The sequence below is a fragment of the Dermacentor silvarum genome, chromosome 8 (genome assembly GCF_013339745.2).
Source record: "Dermacentor silvarum isolate Dsil-2018 chromosome 8, BIME_Dsil_1.4, whole genome shotgun sequence".
NCBI classification, from domain to species: domain Eukaryota; kingdom Metazoa; phylum Arthropoda; class Arachnida; order Ixodida; family Ixodidae; genus Dermacentor; species Dermacentor silvarum.
Window position 1 is genome coordinate 45,050,034 of NC_051161.1, and position 22,211 is coordinate 45,072,244.

A 22,211-nucleotide genomic window follows, 5' to 3' on the forward strand; every position below is an offset into this window, starting at 1 on the left:
AGTAGTTTAGCGTAGCTTTAGTGAGCTTAATTTTGCGCATGTAATTCGCATGCGTGCATCAAAACAGTATACAAAGCTTAGCAGCGTTTGCGGCCGAAATATCTTGATCTGTGCCGTTAGGTAATGGGGCGCTTAGCCCTCGCTTGCGATATGGAGCAGTTGCTCCTGGTCGCCTTGCGCGATCAACGGATCAGCAGGGCGCCTTAGCTTTTATTGTGTCAATTTTATCGCGCCTCCTAAACGTCTGTGCATTCGCAAGAATTCATTTTTGGGATTGCGGAAGCGTTCATCTTTTCCTGTGAATTTAGGTGCCGCCAGTGGTGCTTCGTGTGCTAGTGTTTTTCTGCATTTTGCGAAAGACGTCGCACGTAGTTGCACCCGGTCTTTTCGGCGGCAAAATTAAAATAGCTGCTTTGTAGCTCTACGAAAGCGCCCACACATACAGATATTTTCGCTTTATTTTTGCACAATTTTTATTTCAGATTGAAGAGTCGGTTGCACTGGTTCCCGACATGGTGGCCGAAGAAAAGTTGAAAGCTGTTCAGTTTTGGAATGTGGTTTCGGAAAGGCTACAACAGATTGTCAATGACAGCGCTGCCGACATCAACGCGCTGGCACTCAACATGCATGGCGAGGATATCAATGTGGTACGGAGGTTTCGGTTTGACTTTCGGCCACTTGAGGATTTTGACATGAATCATTGAAATTTCTGAGACAGTTGCCGCAGAGTGAAGTTGTGGAATGTATCCACAGCTCCAACTGCTGCCTTTTCTTTTGTTAGACTATACGGAATTAATAAAAATTTCCTGTGGCAGAGAGGACAATTCTAGTCCTTGAGCTGGATTACTCGAAGAGACGGATATAACTTGCACGATAAGTAGAAAAGCATATTGTTACGCGCAAAGGAGACCGTTTGTAAACCTTACAGATGAAGGGGACCGTTTATTTTAGGTCGCGAAGGTGAGCACAAGAGCGGCTGGCTGGTTGATGCACTCAGCGTCGTCCTCCTTTTCTTTTCCAACCCGGGACCGCAAGCACGTTCACCGGTCCTCGTTTTCTAATCTAATTAATCTAATTAACATATAAAATGTAAAAATAATAATCTAATTAACAAAATTCCAATAACTGAAGTTTTTAACGAATTACTTTATGGTACATATTGAAATTTATTAATTGTAGCTGGTGAAATTGCAATGCAAATCCACTTAAAACGAATTCTCAGAATGGCCCTAGTTTCTTCCCGAAGTGTGTGACGAAATACATTGGCGTTCAAGTAGTTTTTGTACTTCAGTGGCATTTTGCTAGTAAAGTAACTGGAACAGTGCATAAGTGCATTTTACTGCAAGTTTGATGGCTCGTATCTCGAAACCAATGCCATTGTCAGGATTTGTACATCTGCCTTGCAATCTCACCAGCTACATATGTGCTGGAAAATGGTTGAAAACTTAATTTGTGAAATTTTGTTTGTTGTCAATTATGCATTTTGATTTATTGTGAAAGTATAATGTCCGCCTCTTTGAGCAATCCAGGTCAAAGGTACACCAAATACAAAAATTTATTAACCTAATACAAATTTGTATTGTAAATATGCATTAAGTTATGTGATCTGTTAACATGTGCTGTTGCAGCTTTTTAGTTCAGAGTATAATTTCACATTAGTATAGATTTAATATTGTTGAATAAACTGGAACAGCATGCAACAGAACTTTCACATATATTTGCAAGAAGGCTTGAAAACACAGTTTAAGTAGTGTAGCAAAATAATAATTTTCGTGTTCCATTTGGTAAAGCATAGTAGCAAAAAGATGCATTCTTTATTCTCATTGCTGTTCATAATAAGTTTCATGCATAATTTGTTTGTTTGTTCGTTTGAAGAGTTTATGCTGGTAAAACCACTGATCGACTTTGGTTGCAATAGTGCTAGTAGCTAGTCATTCATTTAGTGATGCTGATTTAATGTTGTGTTGTTTATTGTGGCTGAAGGCTTCACTTCACGATGAACAAGAATCGCAAGCAAAAATGGCACAGCCCTACATTGAAGCTCATGCCTATAGATCGGAAAACCTGTACACGGGTGAGCAAAGTTTTGTCTCCTGTTAAGACCTCTTGTAAACAAACGAGGAATTACAAGGTGCTCAGGCCGTTCTTAAGAGAGATGCTGTGGAAGTAATGAGGAGCTATATTAGGCAGCACATTACTGGGAACATTGAATATGTTACAGATTGCACAGTGATCACTGATTACACAATTATTCACCTAATTAGCTAAAAAACATATACTAACTAACCTTGTAGTTAATTCTTTTGGGGAACATGTTACAATTACAGAATGAAAAAAAAAATGTTCTGTGTTGAAGGCATGTCTGCTTAGTGAATGCCAATGCATTACATCACTAGTGTGCAAACAGATATCTTGACCCTAGTGCTTGTGTTGAGACAACTACTAAGTAAACATGCCTTGATCACTGGATGGCTCCAATTCCGGGAGTGCAACATGTTAAATGCGTAAGAATTTCTATATGGTTACCCAACGAGAAAACTGGCCGAGAGTCCGTCGATTTGTCCTTCGCGTAAGACCATCTCTTTCAAGATAGAGCCAGCAGCAATGTTCTAACACTAAAGTTGCTCATACTTTGTCTTACATTCTTTACAAAGTTATTCCTCGGAATTTTGATGACAGCCCACAAACAAATGTGTCACAGACCCCGTGAACGAGGCGCAGACGCCGGACCAAATTCCAAAGCCGATTTATCAGCTTCAGAAAATAATCCCACGAAAGCAAGGACAATTAAGAATGGGCCCTCTGGTGCGCCAGGGAACGCCGGTTGCTGTCCAAAGACCGAGTCAGAGCCCAGAGTTGTCAAAACACAACAAAATATATTCTTCACACAAGGCAGTTACACACACACTTGCACACTTAGGCTAGACACAACACGATACAAATCAGATGGGTATTAACAAACACAAGAAAATAATTCACGACAAGCACTAAGAGTCCAACACGTAAATTACAAAATGAATAGGAACACTAAGTGTCCCATCGTATTCACCCGTGTTGGTCCTTTCAGACGATCTCGGCGTAGCTCCAGGCAAATCTCGAAGAAGGAACTTCTTCCGGAAATGCAAACGCTCGATGAACTCGTCGACTAGCTTGCCGGGGAATCCCCTTCTTCCGCAGACGCTTGGTCTTCACATTACATCACTTCACCGGTGCAGACTGAACTCTACTGATGATTCTCGCACGGCGGTTATATAGCTTCCACAGGCGTTCTCGAACTTTCCTATCAGTGTCGTGATCTCGTAGCATGGCCAAAGCCTGGGAAACTTCTAGTGTTTTCTCGTACCTTCGACCACCACCTGCCGCAGCGTCGTCAAGGGGGGGTGATGACTCATGCTGTTGGCGCACGCTGTAGTTATCTCTCTCGACTCGCCGGGTGAGAAGGTGTCCCGGCGCGCGCGTGTGCTCTCTCTTTCCGGTTAACGTCGTTTCGTCGATGCTCTTCTAGACGTCTAGGCGCCGTTGTTCGCGTTGTTGTTTGAGGCGTATGCGCTCTCCCCCCTCTGTTAAAGTTGCCGTGGGCAGGCGTGTTCTTTCGCTGGCTTGTGTGACACGCGGCGCGCGCTTGGATTACGCGCTCTTTTGTGACAAAATGTCATGAAACAAAACATGCCTTTTATGTTAAATCTTCTCAAATGAAATATTAAAAGTGTGTAACAAAAAATTGACAGTCACTTTAGCATACACCAAAGAGGGTGAAGACGAAAGCCTGCGCGCTCAAGAGACATTCATTAAATTACTTGACATTCTCATTCGAATGCATTGTTACTTCTTATTGCTTGTTCTTTCTGACTAAAGGTCACCGGTTCGAGTGCCCTAATTAACCTTGCCATAATTAACACCAAAGGTCGTAGGTTTAAGTGCCTTAATAAACTCTATATTAATTAACTTTGCCTTAACGCCAAAGGTGGTGGGTTCGACTCTCACAAGTTCGAGGCTTCGAATCCCACCGAAGGTCATGGGTTCGAGTGGCTTAATTAACTCTATCTTAATTAACACGGTGACCTGCGCACCATCAAAATTGTTGCATGAGCATTGCTCATGACCATCAGAATTGTTACGCGAGCGTTGCTTGCTTACTCATAGAAGACGATGACGAGGGTGACCAGCACACCATCAGAATGGTTGCGTGAGCGTTTGTATATAGGTAAGACATGATACCGGGGCGGTGTAGTAAGTAAATTACTACACCCAGTCGTCATCGTGTACGATTCCGCTTTGACAACACAGTTTTCACCAAGCATGTTGAAGGTCGACTGAACGATGAGACACATAAGGCTTTCACCTTAACAACAGAACATTGGCCCACGCAAGAGGCCGCACCGGAAAGCGCGCCTTCATGCATAGCATTCACCGCCAGTGTTTCCCAGTAAACATTACGGTTACATAAGCTGCAGTTGCCAGGAAGCATGAGAAGCAGTCAAGGATCTTTGAATGCTTTCGCATTCCATCTTTTCACCAGCTGTGGAAGACGACGACGAACGCACAAGCGGTGGCACGAGCGCGAGGGGCAGTATCATATGGGAACGCTGATATCCACAGCTGGCATCCGAGTCAGCTGTGGAAGAAGACGACGAATGCGCGAGCAGTGGCATGAGTGCGCCTCTGTGACCTTGTGATGTGTGCAATCAGGCACGCACTAGGCACACCTTTAGTTCGTAAGCGAGAACTGTGGAGCAGCCGTGGCTTCGGATCGGAACATCATCAGCGCACCTGACGCCGCCACCTGCAGTAGTTTGCTTGCCTCATCAGTTCACGTTGCGCCGCCTTCTGCAGCAGTTCGTGTCACTGCAGCGCGGTCGCATTTACTGTAACGGCGCCAAGACGACCGCAGCCACTGAGCAGTGCTAGGATTACCAGCACGTTGAGTGTGAGCACTCAACATCACGTCGTTACTATGAAATGCTTACGGATCATTCAGATAACTCCATGTAGGGATTATACATAAATGTTTTTCTAAAGTAATTAAATAAAAACTTGCTTTGTGAACTATAGTAACATATGGGATTTATCAGTGATCATTGCACGATTTCTGACATCTGCTGGTGTGAGCAGGGCGTCACTGAAAAGGGATGCAGTATACGTCGAGGGTTACCCAAAGTTTTCAGGGAAACACCTTGGAAGGTATAGAATGTGCTGAGAGATGGTTGAGCAGACCGTTCAAAATTAAATAATCTAATGAAGGATATGCTACCTATTTGTGGCTGGAATGGTGCTTATGTTGCAGCAAAGTCAAATAGTTTTGCCATTAGGGGAGTTACGATTGTTAACTTGCTTGGGGTGCTTCACTCATTCATGAGTTAACGCACCCCTAAGTACTCTTAATCTCTAGTTACCTCCCCTCCCTCCCCCCCCCCCCCCCACCTCTTATAGTGTACCAAGCCGATCACAAACTCATCTGCACACTGTCGCAACATGATCACCTTTTTATTTGCACAGCAGCTGTGAGCTAGGTAGCAGGCCAATCCTTTTCATTCATTTTTCATGTTTTGATTCAGGCACAGCACAATGTGATCACAAATATGTATATATATATATATATATATTTGACCTGGTAATGGGAAACCAACCATCTTGTGTTTTCAAACAGATCATTGTAACAACTACACCACCGCTGCTTTGTGCAAGTGAACACATAATATTTGCATTGGGTGCAGACTCTGAACATTGCCTTGTTTGTAACTTATTGTAGCATCCCTAGCTGTGCAGTTGAGTTGAAGGTTAGGGGTAAGGGGTGGAGGCTGTCACCCCTAATACTTTGGGATCACTCCCACAGCAGACACTGGTCAAGATATTTTAGCGCCAAAAACGTGACCGCTGCCTCGACCCATTGGTGTCCTTTTCCAAAAAGTTCTTACTATGTCCATGTTCCCTGCAGTTTATACATACATGGGCGTCCGGATGGGGGAGGGGGGGGGGGGGGGCAAGAGGCCCCTGGGGTGGCTGCACCCCCCTGGAAATTTGGACAATAAATTTTTTCGCTCGAGCTAAAAAGTTGATGGTAGCACAGTCAGGCTCCTCATTTCTCGTAGAAGCACCATTCAGGATTGCCAGCAAACTTTGCACTCTGCACACTATGACGTAATATTGCTGGTGATGGCACGGCAGTGAAAGAATGACAGATTGAAGATATAACGAACAATTCTGAGAGGAATGCTTGAGGTTTTCTATCTTCAACTTCAAGATCTACGCAGTATTATCACGAGAACTTCCATTTTCTCATAAATTGCCGGCTACATTTAGGAAAAAGTCTAGACTGCCACACTTAGTAAGAAAAGTGTGACACCTCCCCGTTGCGTCACATTTGCTTGTAGATACTCTTTGCCGAAATGACGAAATTTCGACCACTCCGCCACCCAAACCAAGCCTAAATCTGCCCCTCAAAAAGCTTGTACGCTTGTAGTGCACTGAAAGCCAAGGCGTGTAGTGTCATTATGCGATCCATTTCAACAAATTAAGATAGGACCACATAATTATTTTGGTCCCAGATAAATGCAACCGCAACTAAATTTTGTGTATGGCTCCCTATCAGAATAGGATAGTCAATTAAATAAGCTTTTTAATTAATGGAAGTGTGTAATTTGTAGGAGTCTATGCTTTGCTTCATTTTCTGGTTATCAAAACGATTGTCAAGCGCTTCGGACGAATTTATACAGTGTAAACACCCAGAGAGCCACACTGCCATGAAAACGGCTGCAGTGCGTCTGCGGTATGATTTGCCGGAGAAAAGGGAAGGAGGCAACGTTTTTTCTCATATATAAAAAGTGTTCGAGAGAAACACCAAAAATGGAGGCCCACGCGCTTTTTCCGTACTGTAATGAGAACAGGTATAAAGGAACTCCGCAGCTAAGCTTCGGAGAGAAAGAGTAAAAGCATATGAAATCCATGGACTTCCATTCAGTGCATGACCACATCACTGAGCTGCAACGTATTTTTCGCGGCCACTGGACAAACGCTGTAGAGGAGTTCTCTGACATCAGGAATGCAGCAAGGGAGGCAGCCAATCACTTAAATGTGGTGATATCTCTACCAAGACAAGTCTCTCGTCAGGCCCACCGAGACAACTACGGGATTCAGTCGCTGGAGGAATACTACCGTGTGGCAATATATGTGCCGTACTTGGGCTCTCTCACTGCTTCTTTAGCTCACCGCTCTTCTGAAAGTAATGAGAGGAGCTTCAAACTTCTCCAGCTGCATCCATAAAGAATGAAGCACTTGAGCCGTGTTGAGTTTGCTGCCCTCGCCGAAGAACTCCAATGCTTTTACGGCATCGACAACTTCAAGGAAGAGGCCATCTCTTGGTACGAGATGTGGTGCAACAAAACTGGGGACCCATCAGAAATAACTTACTGCGAGCTTCTACATCAGGCCAAGACATTCTTCCCCGGTGTTGCAAAAGCCATTGAGGTGGCTCTGGCTTTGCTACCTGTACGGTCAAACGCTCCTTCAGTACAATGAGGAGAGTGAAAACCTGGCTACGCTCAACGATGACAAACGACAGGCTGGACGGCCTTTGTATGATGAGTTTGCACTGAGAGCGTGTAATGAAGCACAGAAATGACTTTATCACCCGTGTCATCACGCAATTCACCCAGAAAAATCCGAGGCGTCTGCAGTTGCTGTTCAAGGAAGACTGACTGAGTGACTGTAGTTGCGTGTTTGTGAACATATTGGGCTGTATGCTGGTCATCAATTCGGGTGAGTCGAGAACCTGCATGCAGCAAGACTGAGCACTCTTCTCCACGAAGTGATAGTATCTTTTGCATTTTTTGATTAATTTTAATTGTTTGTTCGTTAATAAACTCCAATGTATCTCTCCAAGCCACGCATTAATTTGCTGTTTGTAATTTTTCTTTCATGTGTGTTTATTTTACTTATTTATTTATAAATAAATAAATGAATAAATTTACTCCGCAAATATAGCGCCTTTTTGCTGCGAACATACCGCTGCCCCTCCTCCCTCCGGTGCCAGCAAACAACGGGGGGCACCCCCTGCAAAAAATTCTGCGGACACCCTTGTATACATATACATGTACAGATTGGGCTTTTAAAAAATATTACAGTGTAACAGCTACTGCTGTAAATTTCTGGTGTTTGCAGAAGCCGTCGAAGAGTTTGATGTCACGGCCGCATCGGAAGGCCACCAGCAGGAACTTCTGGCACTGTCCGCCGAGCTCGAGCAAGTGGGTTCGTCACAGCCACCTGCACAGGGAAATTTCAACAGCGTGCCTCTGGAGCAGGGGAGCCTTGACGTGTCCGAAGGGTCACTTTCCAAGGACTCTACAGTGCTGCTCATTTCAACTCAAGCAGAGGACTGCCCAGCAGATGCCACTTTTGATGTTGCACACCAGCAGAGCCACAATCCTGGGGTTTTATCGCAGCATGAGTATGGCCCAAGCAGCAGTCTAGTCCTTCAGGTGAGGAATAATGGTACCGACCAACTCTTCGGAATTTCTTGCAAAGAATTTCGGCTCATGCTACAATTTTACGAATGTTGCTTCAAGTTTTATGAAAAATATATTCTGTTTGCGAAAAAGGTTTAGAGAAATTGTGACAGTACTGTACTCTTTTGTGGCAGTGCAAGGCATCCTTATAGCAGAGGGGTACTTGCGTTGAGGAAGTTTATTCAGACAAGTTCCTGAAGCAGGCAAAAATGGCAACAGCAAGGTCGTTGAAAATGTCCCTGTGATCTGAAAACAAGATGCTGCTTTTCAGTCTCTGCTATTCCTAGCCTACTGGTGCTTGTGTACTGCATCTAAAAATAGACATAAATAAAGTGTGTATGTATCGCACAAGCGTGCTACCCTTCTCACCCTTTGTCATATCTGCAGGATTTGTGCTCATTTTAATGTTTGCAGGTCGGCAGGTACGGGAATGTGTACCAAGGCAAAAGCATTTGAGAAGTCCTTGAATGGTTTTCGTCACTCAGATTCCTGTATTTGTCTATGTTTGGTCGTCAGTTGTCGGCTAGGTGGTTACAGTGCAGCGAGCAAAATTATTTTCGCAACAAGTACCTACCTACAACATGGGGCCTCTTCAAAATAAGGAATTGGAGAGTAAGGGGCCAGTCAACCTGTAGTCGGCTCTCCACTTCAGCTTGGGCATAATTGTGAGACCACATGGCTTTTGTGTGCAGCATCTACAGTCTAGTACATTGTTAATGTGAACACCTAATAGGTAATTTAGTGAGATTGGCTACCTTAGTTCCCCGAGTCTAACGCGAGTCTAATACCCTTGTCACACGAGCAGCCTAAACCGCAGTTATACCCAACCGCAGTAACGCGAGTCTGATACCCTTGTCACACGGGCAGCCTTAACCGCAGTTGTACCCAACGGCAGTAACCTCACGTAACCATAGTTACCGTAAACCGGACTGCGGCGCTGCTACACGCTGCAGTGTTGTGACGGCAAAGGTCTAATTATTCAGTACTGTGCCAGTGCTTACATGTCACACAAATTGCCGACAGAATTCATAGCTTTTTAACCAGTAAAGAAGAATACCACTCACCGGTATTATTTGTTCAGATTCTCAAGCTTCTGACAAACCTGCTTGACATTATATGGACTTTCCCCCGCCGGCAAGACGGAGTTGAGAGTTTCCACCATGATGTCACACATATGCGCGAGTTGCGTGTGTTTGAACGCAGAGCGGTCAGTTTGTCCTCCTAAATGCTTATCAAGGCCTCCGTCGTCGCGACAGGCCAGTTGACACGCTTTTGGGAGTGTTTTGCTGCGAGCCGAGCTGCAGGCGTCGGAGGTGGGGGCCGCCATTTTGTCAATTACGGCTTTGACTGAAGTGGCTAAGCTCAGTTTACGACAACCATGGTTAAAAGAATAACTATGGTTAGGTTTATCTTGTGACTGGGTGTAACTGCGGTTAGCCTTAACTGCCGTCAAATTTAACTGCGGTTAGACTACCGGTGTGACAAGGGTATAACAAATGTTTGTCTGCAAACCGTCATGACATGGGTTATTGCAGTATTGATCACTTATTGTACTTCTACAGATGCCAGCAAAGACAGAAAACCTAGAACAGAACAAGGACGACTCTGAGCAATGGCAGTCCTGTCCAGAGTATGCCACCAAGCCAAAGGTTCAGAGGAAACGACGTCCTTCGGCAAGGAAAACGAGTGCAAAGAGCTCTGCTAAAAGAAGTGCCACAGCAGGTGTCAGAAAGGCAACAGGGATTCCGACTGCCACTGATCTGAGACCTTCTGATCCAGCATCAAATATTCAGTTAGAAAGCACTCAGGTAAGCCTCAAGGAAGCCTTGCAACCCTTCTTGAGATTTAGCTTGATTTAAATATCAAGAAGAGCTGCAATACAAAGTTCTAAATATTAATGAAGTTCATGTAAAACCTAGATGAATTTTGTATTCTCACTGGAACTAGTATGTTCACCTGACTGCCCTGTGCCTGTTCCATAGATTTGTTCACAGGAAGACAGAAGGCCTAGAGAGCTTAGGATTCAAAATTAAAGGTATTGCATTTTGCAACTTGCTGCCTTAGTATTCCAGCAGCTGCTGTCATAATAGATGATTTCATTGTACTGTGACTTACGGAGGCACTAAGGGGTTGTGTCTTTGGCAGGGTCACTTCAAAAACCGACATTTTAGCCAACAGTCATTCATTTTTTTCATAAAAACTTGCCCGGCGAATAACTTGATTTTTTACTGCTAGAGCGACCATGATACCTTCCCTAATAAATCACCCAAAGCATGACTGTCAGTTCACTTTAGTTGTATTTGCAAACCCCGAAAAGCGTATTCAAGAATTGGTGCTCTCTGCTTCTGTCCTGTTTCTTGAAGCTTTCAGTCTTAAAGGGGTACTGACAATATTTTTGGATCTTCTTTTTTTTTTACCTTATAGGAAGGTTTACTACCTCTAAGCCCCAGCCAAGATACTGTGAAGCCTCACAGCACCCTAAATAACTTAATATAATAGCTTTATTACAGACACTTTCGGTTTCATTTCTATGTGTTGTGACGTCATGACACAGCCTGTGGTCATGTGGGAGCAGGACATCATGATGTTTTGACACTTGCTTTGGCTTGCTCAGTCATCCGCTATGCTGCTACATCAGTCCTCACAACTAGTAGGAGAATGCAAGGCGACGGAGCAAGCCTGAGGAAGTGTCGAAACGTCGTAATGCCCTGCTCCCAAATGACCACATACTGTGTCATGACGTCACAATAGAGTAGAAATAAAACCGAAACTCTCTGTAGAAAAGTTATTATAGTAAATTATTTATGGCGCTCTGCATCTTGTCACTATTTTTTCTAGGGTTTAGAGGTCTAGGAGCTCCATTTAGTGCAAAAAAAGTTAAGTTGGAAATATCCTGCCTGTACCCCTTTCTATACTCGCGAACAACTTTCTGTGGCTATGAAGGGAAAGCTAGGGAGGCAAACCCGCCGTGGTTGCTCAGTGGCTGTGGTGTTGGGCTGCTGAGCACGAGGTCGCGGGATTGAATACCGGCCACGGCGGCCACATTTCGGTGAGAGCACAATGCGAAAACACCCATGTACTTAGATTTAGGTGCACGTTAAAGAACCCCAGGTGGTCGAAATTATTCCGGAGTCCCCCAGTACGGCGTGCCTCATAATCGGATCGTGGTTTTGGCACGTAAAACCCCATAACTTAATTAATTAGAGAGGCAAAGCGCGCACAAGTGAAAGCACTTCTGAAAAGAGTCCCGCTTTTTAATCCATGTTAGTTTAGGCTGGGGAAGAGAAAACATAAACACCTTATTAGCGACAGTTAAATAAGACAGAATGCACCACTGAGTGTAAAAGTTTACTTATTTTGCGGCTTTTCCCTTCCGCGTCTGGTCATGGAACGACGTGGAAGCTGCGTCGATTCAGCATTTGTTCTGAGCAACCAAAAGCACTGTCAAATGCTGCCAGACTACTTGGGACGGTACGTGGCTGCTGCACATGCAGCAGCCACGTACCCGTACATACCTGCCAACTCTTCCGAATTTTCCGTAAAATGTACGAATTTGGACCCGTCTTACGATTTTACGAATGTCGGCTCAATTTTTATGGAAAAGTGGTTATATACGCGAAATTATTTTTTAAAATTCTTAATGAAGTCACATCGTTGCTGGTGGGCGGGGGCGCCACTTACATAGGGGCGCATAGAGATGGGGGTGTGCGCCGTAACCTTTATTGTCTGCAGAGTAAGGACATTTTTCACTCTGTGACGTTGCCTTCATCATCAGGTCATTGGACGACCCGATGGCGGCTGGACATCACTGGTTGTTGTTACTCTCAACATAGAGACCCACCTGTACATAAGTGGCACCCCAAGAGATGACGGCGATTTCGGCAGGCACAGTTTCTGTATCGGAGGCTGTGGCTTGTCGTCTCTCCTGTCACCTTCGCTAGGCTTTTTTCCCGAGTATGACCTGTTTTGTGGGCCTCACTTTGTTTTTGTGCGATGTGCTGCTGCATCGGGCGCAGTGCGACTCCGGTACTCCGGTGTTTCGTAGCCGTAGCGGCTGTGAAGTGTGATGGCGTCAGTACTAGACTCCATCAGTATTTCCAAGTGTGTTTGTGAAGTCGTACTGTGAAGTCCGGTCGCGACTTTACGAATTTGAAGGTCTTGAGGTTGGCAGGTATGCCCGTCGCTTCCCCCTCATAGCCATAGAAAGTTGTCCGCGAGTATAGTTTCACTGGGTTTGCTGTCCACTGTTCATAAGTGCAGCAAATAACTGTTACACACGAGTCGACACTGCACTCTTGGGATGTGCAAGTGGACGTTGTAAACAGTATAAACACCTCCTGTTTTTTTTAAACTCTTTTACTTAATCGCATGCTTCCTGCAGTGGTATCAACGTGTTGTTTTGATTTCAGGGTGTTGAAACTACTGAAGTAATTGTGATTCAGACTCGGAAGAGGCCTAAGAAATCCAAGGAGGAGAAGGACAGGCAGTGCAAGGTCTGCCTGAAGGAGCTACCCAACAATTCGTCATTGACGAGTAAGTTTTTTTGGTTTCTCTTGATGTGGCTTCACTGAAGCCAAGAAAAAATGAGGCAAGAGCTGTGCCTAGAATGATCACGTATAGCATTGTCACTTTTCACTTCTTTGGGATGTAATGTCAAGTAGGCGACCACTTGACCATTTCTAAAGTGCCTACAGGGGGTGTCCAAAACGTGGAGGCCATAATAAGTGTTCTTCGCTTTCTCCATGAAGTACATGAAGGCATGATCTCCAAAACTGATTTTCGTTACTTCGAGGCAACCGTCGCTGGCGGCTGCGTTTTGATCACCACCTTCCCCCTTTATTCATGTCAACCATTTCATTTGGCAGCTTATTTATTTACTTGCTTATATTGATGAAGGCTTGGATTTCACAGTTATGAGATGTGGATAAGGCGACTGCCTACCCAGAAATTCTTTGTGTCACATCTGCTTGCACTACTCTAGCCAGTCGGTGCAAGCCGACTGGCAGGTTGCCAGCTAGCAAGCTTGCTGGGAGGGGGGCTATACAGTCGAATTCCGTTAATTCGACCATGACGGGACTGGCAAAATTGATCAAATTATCCGGCGGGTCGAACTAAACAAGATGCAGAAAAAATGCCAAATCCCACCGCTGATTCTTTTGGCAGTATTTATTCGATTCTACACGCCCCTGAGTCTAACGTGTGCCCACTTTCTGTGTCCAAAGTAGAAAGCTAATGTAGAAATGACATTAATGCTCCTAAACAAAGTAGAAATCTAATGCACACCAGATTTTTTAGCAAGAAAGATGGGCAAGGTTCTAATAATAGCTGCACAATGGTGGCCAGTTTCTTAAAGTCAGCTTCACTGCAATAAATTTGTGCTATGCGGTAAAGCTTATGAACACCGTGAATGCGATTTTGGTTTAGTATCTGATCGCACGGTGCAAGCATTTTTCGGCCCCACTCTCCTGAAAAACAAAGGAAACAATTTATGCAGGTTAAACGCAATTGAACACTGTAATTAGACATTGTGAGCTATGGTTATTACTTGAAAATCTTCCTAGGGCAGGCTGAAAATAAGCATGTTCTGTGGGAGATGTGTGTTCAGCGTATTCACTGTCCCCTAAGCTCTACAAACACAGATGCTGCCACTAAAGGGATGTCGCTATTGGGGTCACCATAGGGGTCAGGTGCGTGCATGCTGTCTGATTAAGTTCGAATTGTCCGGCAAAGGCCAACTTTAGGATTGAAATAACAAAAGTTTGGGGCCGTAGAAATGCATGGATGCCACCCGAGACTTTTGGTCACGATTGAAATAACTGGAGCTGAATCAACAGAAGTGCACTGTATTACTTTTCATTGCTTGCCCCATGAAACACTCATTGGTTTGTATTATCCATATGCTCATTTTGCCGTGTGTGCCGGTTTGCAAAATAAAAAGACAACACTTATGAGTGAGGTTCTCGAGAACTCTGTTTGGGGACCCGTGGTTTGTACAAATCCTTGGCTGTCTCTTTATATTTGTGCATGCAGATGTGCTCATGCCCCAAGACTGACTAAAGCAAATTGTGTTAGTGCCAAGCCAAGAGTCGCAACCCATGTAATTTACTCAAAAATTCAAAATTGATGGTACTGCGAGATAAGACTGACAAAGGTGTTGTGAAGCGTCACTGCTTGTGCCAGTCTGTCAGGAGTGAGAGGTAGTTTTGCGGATGCTTTCAGAGATAAACAAACTGCTCACTGTGAGTCAGGGTAGTTACGCACACTAGAGGAGTGACCATTTGTTATGTCAGCAGTTCTTTTTATGATACTCTTCACATAATTGCAGAAATACAACGTTGAATAATTGAGTTGCTGGTTGTTCAATCTAAATATTGAACTTTTAGTACTGCATGTGAAGACATAGTCTCCCTTGTTCAGAATCATAAAAGAGTTTCATAACATTCCTTTTCTGCTTCTTCTTGCAGCCCACATGTGGACCCATGAACGGCCATTTGCTTGTGCAGAATGCAGTGCTCGTTTTTCCACAAAAAACAACCTCGTGGGTACGTGCCTCCACTTGGTTCAGTTATGTCGCAGTTAGCTTAACTTAGTTTAGGTTTTTGGTTAAGTTAGACATGAAAAGTTACTTTGACTTGTCTTGTCTTTGACTTTATTCAGACTTGGGTACACTTCACAGTGCTACACACCAACAAGGTGTAACAGAAGGAGACAGGCAAGGAGACAGGCCTGATGAGGCCTACACCCTGCGGTATAGATTGGAGAGCAATTGGTTGCCGAAACACAGCAGATCAATTAAAATAATCAAATACATATACAGAAATACACGCCAGGTGCACATAAATGGAGGATAAATGCTGTTACAATAAGCATTGCACAGGTGCAGTCGTAATATACCAACTAAATGGCAAATAAAGCAAGAAAAAGAAAAAGAACACAGTTGAAATGATGCAGTGTACAAGGATGCACAGAAAATGCCAACAGTGCACTACCACTCAACCAGCACTACCACTCAACCTACCACTAATAGTTCTACTACCTACTACTAAATGCTGCTACTCCAAGAGCAAAAAATATTGCCAGAACAATTTTTGAACAGAGCAACATCACAGCAACATAGTTTTTCTTGCCTGTGTGTGCTTACCTGTGTGTGCCTAATGTTCGTGTCTCATTGGGTGTACAGTCGTGAGCAAAAGCTTGTGCCACACATTTAATTTTTCTTCGCAGCCTGGGCATGCTAGCTGATGTCAAGGGGTGCAGCCTGCAGGCGACATGTTCAACCAATGCATTGTGTAGAAACAATTCTGCATCTTGGAGCTGTGCTAAAAGAATTTCTTTTTCTTTTGTTAAAGCTGTCGTCTCCAAACTTTTGCTCGCAACTGCACCTTAAGTTTTGTTGATTCCTTTGTGAAGGGACACTGAAAAGGAATGCTAAGCTGGATTGGTAAATTACGCTTCTGGATTAGCAAAAACAGAAATCTCACAGTTAGTAGGGTCTTGGTAAGACTGAAAAGATGGGCATAGTTCCCAAGCTAGTTTCCTACGATGTCTCGAGATTTGGACAGCGTTGGCTTGGGACTGGTTAACAGTTTATCGATAAGCAAAGATTACATTGCGTTCTTAAGGAACCAGATACACAACATAGTGAGTTTTAAGAACTTTTGCTTAGCTCAAATGTCCTAAACTTGTTAATATATTTCAAAACTTGTTACATCACACGAATATGTCAGCACTGAAGTTCGAACAAAAAATTCACAAAGGAAAACTTTGCCCTTCCTTCTTGTCCGCCATTAGCCTGAGGGGCTGGCCATCATGCACCATGTAAGTGCAAATTGAGTATGTCATATAACGTGCAGTTCCTGTGGACAGCTACCAACATCCTGTGGTGCACTGTACAATTACAACAATCCTGTGTACAAGGCACCTGGGATGCAGCTGCCTCAGTGCTCACTAGACATGGATGACAGACAAAAATAGTAATGCTGAGCTAATCTCTGTTAACCAAGACAAATAAATTTGTTTGCTTACCTATAATATCTCTCCATCTATAAAGAAGACATAGGACCTACCTTCATCAGGCTGAGAATGTAATAATACTCCAAGCATGAGAATGCAGAAAAATGTGGAGGTGCTGAGAACTTTATTAAAAACAGTACAGTGTGTGCCAGAATGTTGTAAGGCTATAAGTGAAAGCACAAACTATTGCATGCATTAATTAGTAATTTACTAGTTTAGTAGCAGAGGGAGAGCTAGGCAGGTCACATAAGACAGATGACCGGTGGTCTATTAAATGCAAGGGAATGGGGGCCAAGGGCAGGAAAATATAGTCGAGGCCAGCAGAGTATTGATGGTGTGATGAGATAAGAAAATTTGCAAGCATATGATGAATTTTCTGTCAGGGATAATTGGAGGTCACTAGCAGAGGCCTTTGTCCTGCGACGGACAAATATTGGGCTGCTAATGTTGATGACTAATGTGCAGCCATGCAGTGGAATAAAGCACTCTCAGTCGTCCTTAGTTGAGTCTTGGTGTTGAGCCTTCACGGGGAGAAGTCTGTCATGCACCTTCCTCGTGCCCACTAATTTGTGTTGTTGTTATTGTTGTCATCGTTGTAGTCATTGTTTTTCTTTAGCTTACAATTACAATTCCTGTCATCCTTCGGGAGACGTAGAACACAATGCCTAATACCTTCTTTTTTTCTGTGCATGTGCTGCAGTTCACCAAAGGACTCACTCAGGTGAAAAGCCATATGCATGCAATGAATGCAATGCCAGCTTCTCAACACGAGGCAACCTCAAGCGGCATGTGAAGACACATACAGGCGTCAAGCCCTGGAAATGCAGCCACTGCGAGCAATGCTTTACCGAGAAGAAGACTTTAGTTGCTCACATGCGCCGACACACCGGCGAGAAGCCCTACCAGTGAGTGCATCTCAGTGGACCATACTGTCTCCATTCTCTCAATGTGACAGGATCAATTTGTCAGCATTCTCGGTTTCATACTTTTAGTTTGTGTTACAAACTGTCTGTAGCATTTTTAATGTGGATGCCAAAAGGAATCTGGTATTTATCTGGCAGTGGTATTAAAACTGCTGGTCTAGTGGAATGCACAGGTGTGAGCTTTGTACGTGCTAAGCACGAAGCCTTCCGCTGAGAGCTAATGGCTGTGTTCTGCGAGAAGGCAGTATGAAACGAGCGTGTGCGGGCAATTCGTACTCTCAACAGAATGTGTGCTACAATATGAAAGTTCCTGGTAAAAAAAGGCTTAAGCTTGCACTTGGTCACGCAAGGCTTGAAACAGCGAAGCTGGGCGATCGTAGGGGCTTATTATGACTGATGCTAGGTTGTAACTTGGCTGCTGCTAGGTTGTCGCTGCCTCTCCCGCATAGGCAGCGAGCGTTGCTTCGCGAAGCGTGGCCTCATCTTTGGGATTACGAACTATCTTCAGGCGTCCCATGGCTTCTACTGATCGAGCGCCGCCATTCACACGCTTACATAGCTGTTGCCTCAAGGTCAGCGCATGCGCAGATCTCGGCGCGGCAGTGGAAACCGGTTGCGCGCAGTGTCGCCGAGCTGCTGCCGACACTGCCCGCATATCCTTGGTGCTAACGCAGGAAACGTCCCATGGCTGCATCTGATGAAGTGCCGCCGCGCACCGGCTTACATAGCCATTGCTCGCTGTCGGCGCATGCGCAGTACACAGGCAGGTTGTGCCAGGTGTTCTAGCAGCTGCGGCATCGCTGGTTGCCATGGCTACAGCGCGGCTGGCTTTCTTTGAAACACCATACTTTTTTCGGCTAGCTTAAACAGCTTCGCTGTTAAAAGTGAGTGTCTCCTACTGATACAGTTAAACCTGGATATAACGAAATTGACAAATTCCTGAAAAACTTCGTTATAAAGAGGATTTCGTTATATGCATGTTCGGCACGAAAATTCGAAAAATAAACGTTTACCGTATTTACTCGATTCTAACGCGCCCTCAATTGTAACGCGCACCCGTTTTCCGTTTTCGTCGAAGCACTCATCCTCGGAATGTCACACCAGGTATCGGATGCGTGGACGCGTGTCGTTTCGCATAAGCGCGAGGCATCGGAAACGAAGAGCGAGCGTCACGATGGCATCGTAGCGTCGTTTTCCCGGCTGTTACGTTGTTTTCGACCGGTCCCGGCACAGCTCCCATAGAACTCAATGCATTGGTAACCCCGCTGTTGCGTCGCAACTGTGGGACCGTTCCCGCATCATACGTTGCGAACTGCCACCCCGCGCCGGCCCGAGCGGCCATTTTGACTTTTCATGTCGCTTGGCTTGGTGGCTTGACAATGGCATTGGCCGCCCAAAGTGCCGGGGGCGACAACTATGACGTATTTTCGGTTTCCACCAGCGAAAGTATGGCCCTTGAGATCCGTATTTGCTATATAAAGATGGTGTCCATGACGCGTTGTGGCCCTAAAATTAGTTTTGGCTCATAGATATTCCGTATATAAGGGTACAGCCATGCTAGCGGCAAAAAACGCGCGCGTCATGCAGCGAGCAGCGAGCGGCAAGTTGCCGCGCGTCAGCGCCTTGCCGCGAGGCCACCGTGGCACGCGCGTCTAGCCGCGCGGCAGCGCGATAACATTTCCCGCGCTCTCCGAACGGGCGAGCAACACCGCGAGCGCTCGTTGTTTCATGCGAGAGACGACGATCGTCGATTGAAAACCCGGCGCGGACCGCCAGCGTTCCGGTTGTGATGGCTCCGTGACGTCACCCTCGTCGCTCTTGATTGGTTCATCTCTCGGCACGCGCCATTTGCCGCAGAACCCATTTCGCGCGGCACGCCTCAAGACCCCCGATTCCTGCCGCTTTTGCCGCGCGCGGCATGACGCGTTGCCGCGCGTTTCTGACGCGCGTTTTTGCTGCGTGTTTTTGCCGCTAGCGTGGCCGTACCCTAAAGTCCAAGGGCGATAACGCAGTCGCCGCGCGCCGTAAGCTGTGTGTGCGAGTGAAAACGTGTGAGGGGTGCCGACGACCGCGTCTAAATCTCGCGCACGCAAGAAAAGCAGGGAGCAAGCGTGCATTCCTCCGTTGCGCTCGAGGCACCGGCGAGGGAGCGAGGGGGGAGGGATAGCGGGGCGGCGCGCGGTCGCGCAGGCCGTATCTTGAAAGCGATCTGCGTTGGGGCAGAGTCTAGCAGTGTAGGTGCGTCGGCGGCTCGTAGCTTTCTGCGTGCTGTGTGTTCTCGGCGCTCAGTTTGCGTTGAAGCGATAGACAACAGCACGAAGGTCACTTCGCTCGCGTCTCCAGCGGCGCTTCCACACGCCGCCAGCGTTTGACAGCGCGTGTCCGCGCTCATCGAGTCTGATGTGCCACAGCGTGTACCAGCGCGTCGGCAACATCAGCTGGAAAAGGAGAGAGTGCCGGCTTGGCGGGCTAGGCCAGCTGCAGCAAGCGGCAGGATCAGATTTGAATGAAGGGAGGGGGAAAGGTCATGCCCGCGGCGGCAAGATCGCCGGGTCGAGGGATGCAGGGCCGCCTCGCACACGCACGCACGCACGCGTGCGCTCGCTTCGCATTCCATCGCGGCGAAGAAGGTGCTTCCGGTTGCTGCTCGCGCAAAAATGACAAAATTTGGGGCGAAATCTCTTGGTGGTCGGAGGGGAAAATTCGTTATATCGAGGGGGTCTCCCGCTGCCACTTCGTTACGTAGAGGTCTCAAATACATGTGCTTCTATGGAGTAACGGCGGGGAATCGAGAAACTTCGTTATATCCAGGAATTCGTTATATGGAGGTTCGTTATAAGCAGGTTTAACTGTATCTAAGTTGTGGCACAAGACAAGATTGCGCAATATGTGACCACACAAACTGTCCCTCTCCCAGCTTCTCCTTTTTGTCGTTTGAATGACCACATACACTGGCATGCATTATCTACAATTCTATATTATGCATCCAGTATTAAAATGTGCATTGGATACTGATAAGACGTTCATTCTACAGCAGTGGCTGTTGTTGAATCTATTGGTTCTCTGGCTTTCTATCCCTGATGTGGCCAAAGCACCACCTGTCAGGTCCTCATAGACGAACTTGGAGCCCATAGCAGTGTGAGAGTTACCAATCAAGACCCTGTGCTGATGACATGCAAGCTGTTATGTAGTTGTCATTTCTATGATTGCCCATCTTCTCCTTTACATCATAATGGTTGTCATTGTCATTGTTGTCTTTGTTGGGCAACCTTTGTGCTTTGTTGGGTTGCACTCAAGGCACTTCTTGCGAGTGGCCCCTACAATTTCTTAGCATTGGATGCTACTTTGCTATACATACTGTTGTAGCATGCAGCAGTAAAGAAAAGCTTCTCATTTGCTTGTGTGATCTCCTGCACAGTCACATTGTGGTGACGTTCTGTACCTGTGCTTTCCCAGGTGCCAGGTGTGCCAGCGGCGCTTTGCTCAGTCGGGTGTCCTGCGCATGCACATGGCCGTGCACTTGGGCCAGAAGTCGCACCTGTGTGAGCACTGTGGCAAGGCGTTCCGGCAGCGCTCACAACTGCACCTGCACATGCAGCGGCATCAGGGGCTGCGCCGCTACACCTGCAACCTCTGCCCCTCAAAGTTCCTCACCAAGGGTATGTCCTGGAAAAGTACAGAAAGATGAGCAAGTTGGTGCTGCAAGTTATAGCAAGTTAGATCAGAAAGTGCATGTTGTAGAAAGGACAAACAAAGAACAAACTGGACGCACTTATCGCATGTATCAAACTGGTTTCTACTGGTACTGACTTGGTTTGCAATGACGTGAAGCTCTCTCGGGATTGGAGCCAGAAAAAGCCTGCCCAAGGAAATGGTCACCTGCTCGCAGAGCAATCGGAGGAGCTGCATGACCTAAATTTTGTCAGATCTTCATTGTGCCTCCAGCTCAAAAGTGAGAGCATCTCCGAGCACACCATTGAAGCATGGTGCTCCGTATGAACTGGGCAAATGTTTCAAGCGCTTGATTTTGGTCAGCCGAATGTAAAGCGTGCCACCAGATCACTCTATAGAGTGCTTGAAAGTGACCAGTCAAACATGCCATTAGTGGTAAATGTGTCCAGATCTTTCTTCATTTGCTCTTTTCTGCAAAGTGCTTAGTTTTCTGCTTGAGTGAGCTAGTTGGTTTATGTTATATATTTGAGTTGACTAATTCAGTGGTTTGTATAGATACATATAACAATTCCAGTTCTTTGTGTTGTGTTTTTGTTCTGTGCATCCATGCAGTGCTCTGAATTATTCCATGCGAAATGAAGGCTAGCATGTCACCATGAAAGGCCTTGAGACTAGGCTTTGACATCTTGCTGATTTGCTTCAAATGACATCAACATATCAGATAAAAAATATTCATAAGGCAGGTGACCATTTTCTTTAATACTGTAAAACTTTAGCTTCTACTTGCAAGAACAGACTCTTTCTTCCTGAATAACTGGCAATTTTTTGGTGCTTTGTACCGGGCACAATTGTAGTTCATTGCTATGTCAGTCAAGTTGCTCAGATGGAGTATTGAGACAGGAGAGCTGGAGTGGAAAACATTTTGTCATTGCAAGCTCTGTACTTTACACATTCTACAGTATAGACCACTTATGACGTAACCACTTGTAGTGCAGGACAGGATATAATACGGTATTTTCAGACTCCCGTTAATTTTCCCATAGCACTCTATGTATACGCGTATCGCTTATAGTGCAGCTGCGGGACACGAAATGCCGGTTAC

At 45.6% G+C, this 22,211-nt stretch overlaps 1 protein-coding gene across 1 annotated transcript in view; it reads left to right on the forward strand.

Moving 5' to 3' along the window:
• The window catches only part of LOC119461132 (zinc finger protein 135), a 30,453-nt gene that overhangs the window by 227 nt on the left and 8,015 nt on the right, over positions 1 to 22,211 (forward strand). The window contains exons 2-9 of the mRNA XM_037722337.2: positions 483 to 647; positions 1,984 to 2,074; positions 8,158 to 8,474; positions 10,064 to 10,309; positions 12,911 to 13,034; positions 14,966 to 15,043; positions 17,215 to 17,419; positions 20,894 to 21,096. Of these exons, the coding sequence (XP_037578265.1) occupies positions 483 to 647; positions 1,984 to 2,074; positions 8,158 to 8,474; positions 10,064 to 10,309; positions 12,911 to 13,034; positions 14,966 to 15,043; positions 17,215 to 17,419; positions 20,894 to 21,096 (1,429 nt within the window). The remainder of the gene's footprint in view (positions 1 to 482; positions 648 to 1,983; positions 2,075 to 8,157; positions 8,475 to 10,063; positions 10,310 to 12,910; positions 13,035 to 14,965; positions 15,044 to 17,214; positions 17,420 to 20,893; positions 21,097 to 22,211) is intronic.